The sequence below is a fragment of the Schistocerca cancellata genome, chromosome 3 (assembly GCF_023864275.1).
Source record: "Schistocerca cancellata isolate TAMUIC-IGC-003103 chromosome 3, iqSchCanc2.1, whole genome shotgun sequence".
In the NCBI taxonomy this organism is placed as follows: Eukaryota; Metazoa; Arthropoda; class Insecta; order Orthoptera; family Acrididae; genus Schistocerca; species Schistocerca cancellata.
The window spans coordinates 522175728-522190594 of NC_064628.1; the positions used below are offsets into that span (position 1 = coordinate 522175728).

Genomic DNA, 14867 nt, shown 5'->3' on the forward strand with positions numbered 1-14867 from the left:
AAATAATGAGAAGTACCAATGCTTCAGCTGCAAAAGAGGATCCTGCAGTTTTTAATAATGAATTTGGAAAAAAGCACAAAAACTGCAATTATTTCACAAATTATAAGTATTTTCACAAATATGCAACATGACATTCAATTAACTGTGTTAAACAGCAGTTACAAACCTGAATCTAGTTTAAATATGTGAAAGATGTAAGAGCTGCTTCACACAAATGCAGAGGGTCGTGATAATGCAGAATGTCACCATTTCAGTGAGTTTATTTAAACAATATTGGATTTCTTTCTTTTTACACAAATATCCTAACCAAAAGAAATTTGTCAAACAACAGAGGTAAAATCAATGCAACAAAAGTCTGAACAACATCGTGTTTATCTGGAAAGTTTTACACACAAACTGAAGTAACAATACCTGCCATACACTTCTCAAAGCTTGAAAGTGTTTAAAAAACACACACACTTAACTGCAATCTCAAACATAATGGCAGTTTATACCGTAAGTACAGTGCATCTGCAAAAGATGCAGTGACGTCTGTAACATTGTATAATTTTACACACAGTAAGTCATCAAAAAAATACTTAGTACTTATTTATACCAAAAAGTCTCACTCTGTGGAACTGTGGTAGCTTCGGCAGCAAGACCAACATCATCGATACAAAATTCACTACGAAATGTCCAGTTGCATACCTTGTGTAGTAGCTAGCCAGGAAAAATCTGCCAAAAAAGAAAAAATAGTGTAAAAAAAAAGAGTGAACAAATAATACTCAATTTATTTTCACTTCTCATACTTTATCTACACTGCTTACCGTACACCATCAGCACCATCACCACCCTCTCACTCAAGCCTGCATGTATTTTGTAAGCACTCAAATTATATATTAAAGCTACAATTCCTGAGTGAGAGGGAAGTGGTAAATAAGCACTAGTGTTGAGATTTGTTTACACTCAAAATTAAGGTCTCTACAGTACATGACAAATGCCATACACCTTTATCGTAAACATTTACAAGTTTATTCATATCGTCACGTTAACTGCATTGTTTAATGTCTGGAAAGCACATTTTGGACCATAAATTTCTACCTTTGTTTGATATTGAAACAAAGTTATCATTCTTTGGGATTCCGAAATGGATGCCATGTTCAACACCAGGTAGCATTTTGATTTGGCACCACACTAGTAGTCTTCAAACTGCTGTCAATAATTATCTACTCAAGTAGATTCTCATTTGGCATCACAAAGTCGAGTGAACCCCATTCTGTAGCAATCTTACTACAGGACTAATCCAGGATCTGCACTTTAGCAACTAGCAATGCTAAATACTAGACCACAGAGATGGTATATTAAGGTTGTTGCATGCATGTACAAGAATTCATATCATTTTGCAGTGGACATAACCAACAGTGTCACTAGACAGTTCAAACTAATGACTATATACAAAAGTGTATTAAACTTTGTGTACTAATGGTTTAAGTTTTAACATGTTTTTGTAGCTGGACATTTATGGTTGGGCACAAAAAACTGACAATTGCAAAAGAGAAAATATTCTCAATACAATGTTGCTGCCAATTCTGATCAAAATCAATCAATAGAAATTCAAAATCAATAATGAATATGTGCCTAAACCACCCATTTCTCTATAAACATAATTCAGTAAATATATATGTATTCAATGTGGGCATTTAAAGCACTTTTTGGACCCATAGAACACTTGATACAGGAATTTATGATTGTGCGCAGCAGTGATGATAAAATACAAATCTCTATAACCATGACATCTGTCAGCAGTTTAAAAAGGGTAACCGAAAGAAGTGCACAAATTGGTTGAGAATGTACAAGTACTTCAAGACCAGATTAAACAAGTTCATTGTAATCCAGTTGTACAAGACTGAACCAAAATCAATATATTTGTTGTTTCTCGAGTACAACATTGTTATATGTGACTGCCTCTTTTCTGCCTTTTTCAATTCTATTACTTTCTCTGCTGCATTTAATACATATTTTTTATAGTCAAACAATAATTTTCCACACAGTAACTCCCTGAAGAGCCGTTTCATTCAATGCATGTTCTTCCATGGCAGTTTGTGATTTTGGTTCCTCTAACTTGTCAAGTTCCAACATTTTGGCTGCTTTCTCTTTACCTTCTTGAATTTCAGCTGGTATTTTATTGGTACTATGTTACTGTGGCTACCACAATAACTCTTGTTGACCAGAACTTGATTCCTGAATCTTAGTTTAACCAAAATAGAGCCAAACTGATGTCTTATTTGATCCCTCATTATCTCCTATGAGTGATATATTATTTGTATTTGGTACTAGCCATGAAACCCTGCCAATTAAACTTCTCCTTTGGAAGGCAATGCTGTGCCTGCAATAAAACAGGATACAGAAACAGTGATGGAGAAGTTACACGTCCTTAAAAGAGCTTTATACAACCAGAGCAGCTGGTATTACCGAAGTATAGTTCTCTTGCCAGAAAATTAAAAACCACTGTTTTGGGATACATGCGTGTTCTCTGCTATGTATCCACATCTCATAACTTGATAATGAACACTCTCTCTCTCTCTCTCTCTCTCTCTCTCTCTCTCTCTCTCTCTCTCCCTCTCTCTCTCCTCCCCCCCCCCCCCCCATTCTTGCCCACAGTTACACCTCCCAAATAAGTAAACCAGCGACCATATTTTGGAAAGAGTGCAGTGAACAGTATTCATTGGTCAGTTTACGTTTGGTGGGTTTAGGTCATAGCTATATTTCATATGCAGCAAACTAACATTGAAATTGCTTTTAACAGTGGATGGAGAGCGATATTCTTTCCAGTCTCAAGAAAATACACGAGATATATTGCAGGTTGTCTGCAATGAGGCTGGCTGCAACACATCACACTTGCTGCTATTGCCATCTGCTGTGGTTTGCTATGCAGAGAGTGGAGCTACCTCCGGGGATGTTTTTTCACTCAATGTTCCCTCATTTCAGGAAACTTTGCAGAGGCGTAAAAAGAGACTGGACAGCTACACTCCTGTTACTTCTATATGAACAGCTGGACGAAGCTGAAGAGGACAACATAACAGGCTTCTATCATTTCTTTAAACACACTGTCTAGCCCTATGACACCAGTCACGGAATAGTCTGTGATATTCCTTGATGGCATGGTGACTACTGAATGTTATGTGAATGTTTTGGAAGGCGATTTCATCGCCATATCCAAAGTGACCCTGATTTCAACAAGATACGGTTCATGCAAGACAGAATTCAACCCCATTGAAGCAGGAGTATGTGTGATGTTCTGGAGGAGCACTTTGGTGACTGCATTCTGGCTCTGGAGTACCCAGAGGTCACTGGCATGGGCCTCAATTGGCTGATGTATTCCCCGGATCTGAACACATGCGACTCCTTTTTGTGGGGCTATATTAAAGACAAGGTGTACAGCAACAACCATAAAACCATGGCTGAGCTGAAAACAGCTGTTTAGGTGGTCACCGACAGCATCAATATTCCAACACCTCAGTGGGTCGAGCAGAATTTTGTTATTCGTCTGCACCACATCATTGCCAATGATGGCAAGCATATCAAACCTGTCATAACCTAAATCTGAATATCTGTAATGATGTTTACATGTTGAATAAAGTGTGTACATGCTGTAGTTTGTAACTAATTTCCTTTTTTTTCATATAGTTCAATAACTGTCACCCCGTATATACACACACAGAGAAGTGTGTATTGCAGGTGCAATGCTATTGTACTGTTCCTATACCAATCAGAAGGGCACCCCTGACTTTTTTGTGAACATACATGGGTACCACAGATGCTACCTGCGGGTAGAGTGCAGCACTCGAATGAATGGCAGCATTTCAGTTGAAAGTAAAGCACCAATAGACGCATTACAGATGTCTGTAGAACAAAATAATGGGCATCCATCATGCCACACAGGGGGCACATCATAGAGATCCCAACAGGGGGAAGCGACGCGCATCCAACCGGCAGTCCCACCCGAGGGCTGGTATCAGGAGAGAGATCCCTCATTTTCAAACACGACAGTACACATGATGGGTAGGGAATCGTCAAATGGCAATTGCGTTAAGTAACCAGGAGTTGGCCCCATTGTATTTGTAGAGGGGAGAGTCCCCATTTCTGTGGAGAGTCTGTCAACAGGACTAGGGTGAAAGGCACCAATAGCCAGATGCACCCCTGAATGATGAACAGGGTCAAGTAGTTTCAGAGTGGAAAGAGCCACCAAGCCATAAACCTGACAACCATAATCTAGTGTGGACAAAATGGCTGGCTCAAATGGCTCTGAGCACTATGGGACTTAACTTCAGAGGTCATCAGTCCCTCTGGACAAAAAAAGGGCAGAAAAGATGGAGAAGATTTGCACAGTCTGTACCCCATATTATGGGCCAGGAGGCAGAGAGCATTAAGCTTCCACATGCATGTCGTCTTTAGGTGGCGAATATGGGGCAGCTGTGTCAGCATTTCATCAAAAAGAAGGCCCGAGAAATGGAACTGCACTACAACATCTAGGCATGGTTGTCTAAATAAATTTCTGGGTCGGGGTCTGCTGTAGTTCTACTGTAGGTCTACTGCGAAAATGCATAACCCGCATTTTGGAGGTAAAAAACTGGAAGTCATGGAAAAGGGCCCATGCAGAGACCAGTTGGATGGCACCTTGGAGCTGGTCTTCAGCAGATGCTAACAAATGGGAGCTGCACCAGGTGCAAAAATTGTGAATATACACCGCCAGGGTAACCAGAGGCCCAACAGAAGGCACAAGCCCACTGATTGTGGTGGTGAAGAGTGTGACACTTAATACAGAACCCTATGGGATGCCATTCTCCTGGGTCTGAGGGATGCCAAGTGAGGTGTCAACTCTAACCTGGAAGAGTTGGTGGGATGAAAACTCACAGATAAAAACCAGAAGGCAGCCACGAAATCCCCAGTCATGGAGGGTAACTAAAATGCAACAGCACCAGGCCCTGCTGTATGCTTTATGTATGTCAAAGAAGATCACTGTCTCCAATCTGAGTAAATGGCAATTGCAAATCATACTTCCCAGAATCCACACTGATACAGTGACAAAACGCCCCGAGATTCAAGTATCCAACATAACCTGAAGCTAACTACCCTCTCGAGCAATTTAAAACATTGGTCAAGCTAATCAGTCGATAGCTGTCGAGACACATTGGGTTCTTCCCAGCCTTAAGGACATGGATAACTATATTGTCTCACCATTGTAAGGGAACACCACCTGTGAGCCAAATGCAGTTGAAGACCCTGAGCAAATGTTGCCTCTGTGTAATGTCCAAATGTTGGATCATCTGGGTGTGATCAGAATCCGAGCCCTGAGCCGTGTCATGTGAAGAGGTACGAGCCTGCACAAATTCCCATTCAGTGAGGGGTTCATTATAGGCTCCAGCTTGGGAATGGTTGAAACAGAAAGGGGTTTCTTCAACTCTGCCAGAGAAAGGTAGCAGGATAGGAAGAAGATGCCGATTTTGTCGCAAAGTGCTTCACGAGATGTTCTGCAAGGATAAATGGATAAGTAAGCAGAACACCCTGTAGGATAAGATCTGGACAGCTGATTGTTGGTGGCCCAAAAGGCTACGGGGCTTGGACCAAACCTGCAATGAAGAGACATACGTCCCCAGGGAAGAAAGATATTGCTCCCAGCATTCCCTTTTACTCTGCTTAATAAGGTAGCAGGTCTTAGCACAGAGATGCTTAAATGCCATAAGGCTGATCTGTGAATGATGTCACTTCAATCATTGCAGCAGCTATCAGCAGTCCTACATAGCAAGTGCAATGTCCTTAGTCCACCACAGTACTAATCAGCAGATTTATATAAAGGCCAATTGGCTCTGCAGAATGCCCAAAAAGGGGGCCTGTCTGCTGGCAGCGGCAGGGGAATAACAGAATCACCATAAAGTGGTCAGTGTCTCAAAGATCATGATACAGTGAGCGATGTAGGGAAGCCACAAGAGCAGGGGAGGACATCATGAGATCAATAGCAGAAAAGGTGCCCTGAGAGTCACTGAAATGGGTAGGGGAACTGTCATTGAGGAAACACAAATCAAAGCCCATAGTAAGCTGGTCAATTAGAAGACCCATACCCGTCAGAGTGGCAGTCCCCCACTGGGGGTGGTGTGCTGTACTAAGATAGGCAGTTCAACATATGGAAGTGGTCTATCTGAAGGGAGGTAGACATTGCAAATGAGGATCTAGTCACTAATGACATTGGTACAAACCAAGGTGCAGACACCTCCAGATGCTATCCCAGGACCAGCACAGTACTGACAGAAAACCCAATAATTACAAACCGTTGAAGAGTGATCATCTCTGAAGTGTGTTTCTTGAAGAGTAAGACAGAACGCAGAATAAGAGGAAACAAAGTGTTGTATTACCAGGAGGTGACAATAATATCTGTTGCAATTCTACTGGTTAAGTGTGTTGCACGAGTCCAGGATGGACATAAATAAGCCAAAGGGAGGTCACTTCTTCTACTCCTCCTGCTCCTCCTCTTTAGGAGCATAAGGAGGGCAGGATACCTAGGGAGAGCAGGCCTCTGTAAGCTCCAGGATCAAAAGAGAGCAAGCGACCTTGGGCCACAAAGACAGTGAGTCTCGTAGCCGCGATGTGGTAGCAGGCTTCCAGCCTGAGAGACCTTGGGGGACCCCGGGGGGAGCCCCATCACTGGTGTGTAATGAAGAAGGGGGGCACTTCTACAGGCAGGAAGGAGGAGTGACACGCGGCACGGAAACTGCAGAGGAGGGGGAGGTGAGAGTGGTAAGGAGCTGCATTAAGGAAAAGGGAGGAGGGTGGAAGGTTTAACAGAGGCAAAAGTTGAAAGTAACACCAGGTAGAGGGTCATTTTTGGCAAGCCTCAGCATAAGATAAGCGACCCATGGACTTATACTCTTAGATCTTCTTTTCTCTGTTGTAAGCTAGGCAATCTGACAAGTGTGGAGAGTGGCAGTCATGACAACTTGTGGTGAAACACAGGTGCTTCCCTCATGGAGTGGGTGTACACAGTCACCACATACATATAGGGCCCACCATACAGCAGTAAAACATATGCCCAGAACGCAAGCACCGAATGGTATGTATGGTTTCAAGTCACATTGGTAGCATGACCTTGACCTTCTCTGGGAAGATACCTCTCTCGAAAGCCGGAATACATGCGCCGGTATCAATGTTGTTCTCTTTATGACCCTTTGCACACAGCGAACTAAGTTAATGCCGCGTCACTCCAGATTACCCCAGAGTTCCCTGGACCAAATTCAGCGACTGGTGAGTGGTAATAGACACCGGGACATCACAAAGATGATCCCAAGCACAAAGAGCTGCAGACTAGACGGCAGAAGTACACTAGACTCTCGCTAATCCAGCCCTCAGTCGTCCAGCCTCTCAGTAATCCGGTGCACACCCAAAAACACGTGCACAATTAATTATCATGCACAACAATGCTTAGTTAAACAATGCTTTATACACTGTATTTGAAACTGTAGCTTTCTTTACAATTCAGAACCATATCTTCTGAAAGGAAACATGTTACACTAGACCTCAAAAAGAAACACGGAATTTTAGACAAGTTACATCAAGGTTCTTCACAGAAAGCAATTGCTGCTGTGTTCAATGTTGGACGAGCAACTCTTTATGACATCAAAAAGAAAGAAGATGTTATTCGATAGTACTCAAGACAAATGGATAGTGAACAGCGAAAACGGAAGGTTATGCAAAAGGGTGAGAATGAGAACTGGACATAGCTGTTTATAGATGGTTCATACAAAACACAGTAAAGGAATTCCAGTCAGTGCCCGATTATAAAGGAAAAAGCAGCTGCATTTAACAACTTGGCGGTAGTAACTTATCTGCAGTGAGCGAAGGTTGGCTACCAAATTGGAAAAAAGACATGGCGTTCAGCAGCTGACAGTCACTGGAGAAGTCACTCAGCTAATGGTAAGGATGGTGATTAGTTTGTAAGCTAGATATGGAAGGTAATAGAGGAAGAATATTTAACTGCTGATGCCTTGTATAATGCTGATGAAACAGGATTCTTTTACAAGATGCTTCCTTCAAAAACATTGTTGTTGTTGTTGTGGTCTTCAGTCCCGAGACTGGTTTGATGCAGCTCTCCATGCTACTCTATCCTGTGCAAGCTTCTTCACCTCCCAGTACCTACTGCAACCTACATCCTTCTGAATCTGCTTAGTGTATTCATCTCTTGGTCTCCCTCTACGATTTTTACCCTCCACGCTGCCCTCCAATACTAAATTGGTGATCCCTTGATGCCTCAGAACATGTCCTACCAACCGATCCCTTCTTCAGGTCAAGTTGTGCCACAAACTTCTCTTCTCCCCAATCCTATTCAATACTTCCTCATTAGTTATGTGATCTGCCCATCTAATCTTCAGCATTCTTCTGTAGCACCACATTTCGAAAGCTTCTATTCTCTTCTTGTCCAAACCACTTATCGTCCATGTTTCACTTCCATACATGGCTACACTCCATACAAATACTTTCAGAAATGACTTCCTGACAAATCTATACTCTATGTTAATAAATTTCTCTTCTTCAGACACTTTCCTTGCCATTGCCAGTCTACATTTTATATCCTCTCTACTTCGACCATCATCAGTTATTTTGCTCCCCAAATAGCAAAACTCCTTTACTACTTTAAGTGTCTCATTTCCTAATCGAATACCCTCAAAATCACCTGACGTAATTCGACTACATTCCATTATCCTCGGTTTGCTTTTGTTGATGTTCATCTTATACCCTCCTTTCAAGGCGCTATCCATTCCATTCAACTGCTCTTCCAAGTCCTTTGCTGTCTCTGACAGAATTACAATGTCATTGGCGAACCTCAAAGTTTTTATTTCTTCTCCATGGATTTTAATACCTACTTCGATTTTTTCTTTTGTTTCCTTTACTGCTTGCTCAATATACAGATTGAATAACATCGGGGAGAGGCTACAACCCTGTCTCACTCCCTTCCCAACTACTGCTTCCCTTTCATGTCCCTCGACTCTAGTAGTAACTGCCATCTGGTTTCTGTACAAATTATAAATAGCCTTTCGCTCCCTGTATTTTAACCCTGCCACCTTTAGAATTTGAAAGAGAGTATACCAGTCAACATTGTCAAAAGCTTTCTCTAGATCTACAAATGCTAGAAACGTAGGTTTGCCTTTCCTTAATCTTTCTTCTAAGATAAGTCATAAGGTCAGTATTGCCTCACGTGTTCCAGTATTTCTACAGAATCCAAACTAATCTTCCCCGAGGTTGGCTTCTACTAGTTTTTCCATTCGTCTGTAAAGCATTCGTGTTAGTATTTTGCAGCTGTGGCTTATTAAACTGATTGTTCGGTAATTTTCACATCTGTCAACACCTGCTTTCTTTGGGATTGGAATTATTATATTCTTCTTGAAGTCTGAGGGTATTTCACCTGTTTCATACATCTTGCTCACCAGATGGTAGAGTTTTGTCAGGACTGGCTCTCCCAAGGCCGTCAGTAGTTCCAATGGAATGTTGTCTACTCAGGAGTCTTGTTTCGACTCAGGTCTTTCAGTGCTGTGTCAAACATTTCACGCAGTATTATATCTCCCATTTCATCTTCATCTACATCCTCTTCCATTTCCATAATATTGTCCTCAAGTACTTCGTCCTTGTATAGGCCCTCTATATACTCCTTCCACCTGTCCTCAAGTACTTCGTCCTTGTATAGGCCCTCTATATACTCCTTCCACCTTTCTGCTTTCCCTTCTTTGCTTAGCATTGGGTTTCCATCTGAGCTCTTGATATTCATACAAGTGGTTCTCTTTTCTCCAAAGGTCTCTTTAATTTTTCTGTAGGCAATATCTATCTTACCCCTAGTGAGATAAGCCTCTACATCCTTACATTTGTCCTCTAGCCATCCCTGCTTAGTCATTTTGCACTTCCTGTCGATCTCATTTTTGTGATGTTTGTATTCCTTTTTGCCTGCTTCATTTACTGCATGTTTGTAAATTCTCCTTTCATCAATTAAATTCAATATTTCTTCTGTTACCCAAGGATTTCTAGTAGCCCTCATCTTTTTACCTACTTGATCCTCTGCTGCCTTCACTACTTCATCCCTCAAAGCAACCCATTCTTCTTCTACTGTATTTCTTTTCCCCATTCCTGTCAATTGTTCCCTTATTCTCTCCCTGAAACTCTATACAACCTCTGGTTTAGTCAGTTTATCCAGGTCCCATCTCCTTAAATTCCCACCTTTTTGCAGTTTCTTCAGTTTTAATCTACAGCTCATAACCAATAGATTGTGGTCAGAGTCCACATCTGCCACTGGAAATGTCTTACAATTTAAAATCTGGTTCCCAAATCTCTGTCTTACCATTATATAATCTATCTGAAACCTGTCAGGATCTCCAGGCTACTTCCACGTATATAACCTTCTTTTATGATTCTTGAACCAAGTGTTAGCTATGATTAAGTTATGCTCTGTGCAAAATTCTACTAGGCGGCTTCCTCATTCATTTCTTACCCCCAGTCCATATTCACCTACTACATTTCCTTTTCCTACTATCGAGTTCCAGTCACCCATGACTATTAAATCTTCATCTCCCTTCACTATCTGAATAATTTCTTTTATCTCATCATACATTTCTTCAATTTCTTCGTCATCTGCAGAGCTAGTTGGCATATAAACTTGTACTACTGTAGTAGGCATGGGCTTCGTGTCTATCTTGGCCACAATAAAGTGTTCACTATGCTGTCTGTAGTAGCTTACTCGCACTCCTATTTTTTTTATTCATTATTAAACCTACCCCTCCATTACCCCTATTTGATTTTGTATTTATTACCCTGTATTCACCTGACCAAAAGTCTTGTTCCTCCTGCCACCGAATTTCGCTAATTCCCACTATATCTAACTTTAACCTATGCATTTATCTTTTTAAATTTTCTAACCTACCTGCCCGATTACGTGATCTGACATTCCACGCTCCGATCCGTAGAATGCAAATTTTCTTTCTCCTGATAACGACATCCTCTTGAGTAGTCCCCGCCCGGAGATCTGAATGGGGGACTATTTTACCTCCGGAATATTTTACCCAAGAGGACACCATCATCATTTAATCATACAGTAAAGCTGCATGCCCTCGGGAAAAATTACGGCCGTAGTTTCCCCTTGCTTTCAGCCATTCGCAATACCAGCACAGCAAGGCCGTTTTGGTTATTGTTACAAGGCCAGATCAGTCAATCATCCAGACTGGTGCTCTTGCAACTACTGAAAAAGCTGCTGCCCCTCTTCAGGAACCACACATTTGTCTGGCCTCTCAACAGATACCCCTCCGTTGTGGTTGCGCCTGTGGTAAAGCTATCTGAATCGCTGAGGCACACAAGCCTCCCCACCAACGGCAAGGTCCATGGTTCATGGGGGGAGGTTCAAAAACATTAGCTGCCAAGAATGAGAAGGAAGCTTACGGTTACAAGCAACAGAAACAGCATGTCACATTAATGGTGTGTTTTAATGCAAATGGGAGTCAAACTACCGCTTATGGTGATAAGATGAAAGAGCTTCCCCTGAAAGCTATCCTTATAACTGACAATGCCCCCAGTCATCCTTCAGATGTTTCTCGAAGTCCGATGGTATACAAGCACTCTTTCTCCCACCCAACGTGACAGCCCTAATTCAGCCCATGGACCAGGTAATTTTGGAATCAAATGCAATTATCAACATTTGCTTCTCTTATCCTTGCTGAATAAAAGTGAAAACGACTATCAAGACTATACTGCAGGTATGGAAAGCAATTAACATACATGATGTTTTCCAAGCAGCCGAATCATGGGATAAAGTGGATAGCACTACCATAATGAAGAGCTGGAGAAAAATGTGGCCATCCATTTATGCCAAGTTGGATCAAGTACTGACTGACAACGATGAGCCAGTCAATTCAGAATTATCAATTAATTTGTACACTGACATGTTTCACAACCTTCCATGGGAAGAAGAAATTGATGAAGTTACTAAGTGACTGAATGAGGAAAACTGTGATACAGACCAAATTTTAACAGAAGAAGAAATAAAAGTGTGTAAGAAAGTAATGATGAAAGTGATGAAGAAAAGGACGCATGAGGAGAGAGCATGAAGATTTCTCACACTGCTGGTGCTGAAGCTGCCGAGTTCTTCCTGGAGGACATTATGCAACAACCATATACATACAGTACCTATGTAACGCTTGTAAAGCGGTTCGTGATACAGCATGCCACCATCGCGTATCGTCATTGCGACATTTAAAAATTGGGGACATGTTTCATAGTGAGTGATACAACAGTACAATTATGTACAGAACAGACTCTAGGACTAAGTTTACTTTGAAAATTGATGTATTTTGGATGTAATAAAGTATATCCTCTGTTTTAAAATTGTATCCTTCAGTTTAATGAAGTACAAAACATCATATCCCCTATGTTTTCAAAATAAATAAATAAATAAACAAAATAAATGAATAAAATAAATTTCAGACACTCAATAATCCAGCACCCAAATGTGCCAGGAATGGCCGGATTAGCCAGAATCTAGTTTTGATCAACAGGGAGCCTGACCACATCTTAGTGAGAGAGAGAGAGAGACTGCCAAACTTCTCTCAATTTTCTCCACAACAAACGACTGTGGCAATGACTGTGTTCCTGTCCATCCTAGTACAGACCAGGTAGTGGGGGAAGTGTTTAATACCAAGACGGTGAGACTGGCCTTCCTCCAGGGTGTAGCCAGAGATGGTTGGTTGGTTGGTTGACTGGGGTTAAAGGGACCTAACAGCAAGGTCCTCAGTCCCTTGTTTCAAAGGTGGTACATTCGGACGGATTTACATCTCAGAAGAGTCATAACGATAAAAAGTAAGACTAAGAAACGCAAGAGTGCAGTTGTGTTAATGGTGAAAACAAAAAGAGAAGTCAACAACTGGGCAACCCCAAGGCTAAGCTAGAGGCAGGAAATATCCGACCTCTGATGGAATACAGCAAGACCACCTGCTAGAATGTAAAAATGTGTATTGTAAAAGGAGACTAACCATATCTAAAAAGTGATAATAACAGAGTAAAAGGGGAGAAAAAAGAGGATCTTGGCCAGGGAGGGGAATCATGAATCTCCAAACACAGCCTACAGTGGCAGACACCCCAACCCTCACCACCCTGCCTAAACTCCAGAGGGAGATTAAAAACCTCAGAACTGAAAATAAAACCACTTTCACGGAGGAAACTGAAAACCAGTACAACCATCTGGGAATCGTCAGCCAATATTAAAGGTAAAGTGCAGGGAAGTCTGTACTCAGTACGCACAGCCAAAAGAAGAGGCATTCCACGAAAATGTGGACTACTGACAGGAAGGCTCCACAGCCACAAACTCGGGGTGGCTCATTACACAAAAGAAAATCATGGGTCAGCCTGGTATGGCCGATGTGGAGGCAACACAGGATGGTCGAGTCCTTTTGGGACAGGCGGAAAAAATAACACCACGGGACAGGCGTCACCTTAATCGCACCAAGTTTATTATTATTATACAGGATGGTAGCCTCCCAAGAGTTGGCCCACGACTGTGCAAAGTGGGATTTGATATGAAGCTGTAAATCCGCCACAGGAGGGGTTACGGAGAAGGAGGGTAAGTGACTGCTCCCCAGTCAAACTATCAGCAAGCTCATTACCTGGGATACCCACATGGCCAGGGACCCAAAGGAAATCAACGGAACAATCAATATGGTGAAGATCAGAGAGATGGTCATGGATAGCAGAGACCAAGGGATGGGGAGAAAAACACCGTTTAATAGCCTGAAGGCCACACATTGAGACCATACATAACAAAATGTGGTTGAGTTGGGACAGTTTAATAAAGGTAAGGGCCTGGGAAATTGCCATCAATTCCACAGTAAAGACCCCATATGCAGTTGGCATGAGGTAATTTTCCACATGGGAGACAGGACAAAAGAAGCTGAAAATCACGGCGAAGAGACGCAAAGCGAAGTCCAACAGGTAAACCCGCCTGAGGGTTGCAATCAAGTGGGCGGCGTCCACAGTCTGAGAAATAGAATAGAATACGAAGGATGTGTGCGAGAGAAATGGACAGTGATTGAGTAAGAAACCAGAAGCTGGGACTGCCGACAGAAAGTGTGTGTGTGTGTGTGGGGGGGGGGGGGGGATAGTTCCCAGCTTCAATCAGGAGACTGATCAACAGGGCTAGTAGGGAACACACCAGAGACCAAACGGATACCACGATGGTGGACCGGATCTGGGAGGCACAGTGTGGAAGGAGCAGCCAAACCATAAACTTGACAACCATAGTCCAAGCGAAACAGCACTAAAGCCCAATAAAGGCAGAGAAGAGTGGAACGGTCTGCACCCCAAGTGGTGTGGGCAAGGAAGCGAAGGACATCAAGCTTACGGAAACATCCTATCTTCAGAAGTCTGATATGAGGCACCCAAGTGAGCTTGTTGTCAAGAAGACGACCCAGGAAATGAAACTATGGGACCACAGGTAATCACTGTGCATCGAGGTTGAGCTCCAGATCGGGGTGGACCATAGTACGGTGACAGAAGTGAAAATTGGAACCTGTGTGAGAGGGTCCATGCAGAGGCACGCCGTATAGCACCCTGGAGCTGCCGCTCTGCAGAGGCCCTCAAAGAGGAACTAACCCAAATGCAGAAATCATCCACATACAAAGCACGAACAGCCAAAGGACAGATGGAGGTCACAGGCCCATCTATAGCAATGAGGAAAAGAAATACACTCAATATGGAACCCTGTGGGATGCCATTCTCCTGGGTCCGCAGATAACTAAAAACAGTACCAACCCGAACCCTGAACGACTGGCGGATAAAAATAGGGAGTGGGCCCCAAATGTCCCACTCATGAA

General features: G+C 42.5%; 1 protein-coding gene across 2 annotated transcripts in view; it reads right to left on the reverse strand.

Moving 5' to 3' along the window:
* Nucleotides 1-354: 354 nt before the first annotated feature.
* LOC126175332 (ORM1-like protein 3) overlaps nucleotides 355-14867 on the reverse strand; it is a 33637-nt gene continuing 19124 nt past the window's right edge. For both annotated transcript variants that reach the window (XM_049922049.1, XM_049922050.1), the window contains one exon: nucleotides 355-714. In XM_049922049.1, coding sequence (XP_049778006.1) covers nucleotides 579-714 — 136 coding nt within the window. In that variant the 3' untranslated portion in view covers nucleotides 355-578. The remainder of the gene's footprint in view (nucleotides 715-14867) is intronic.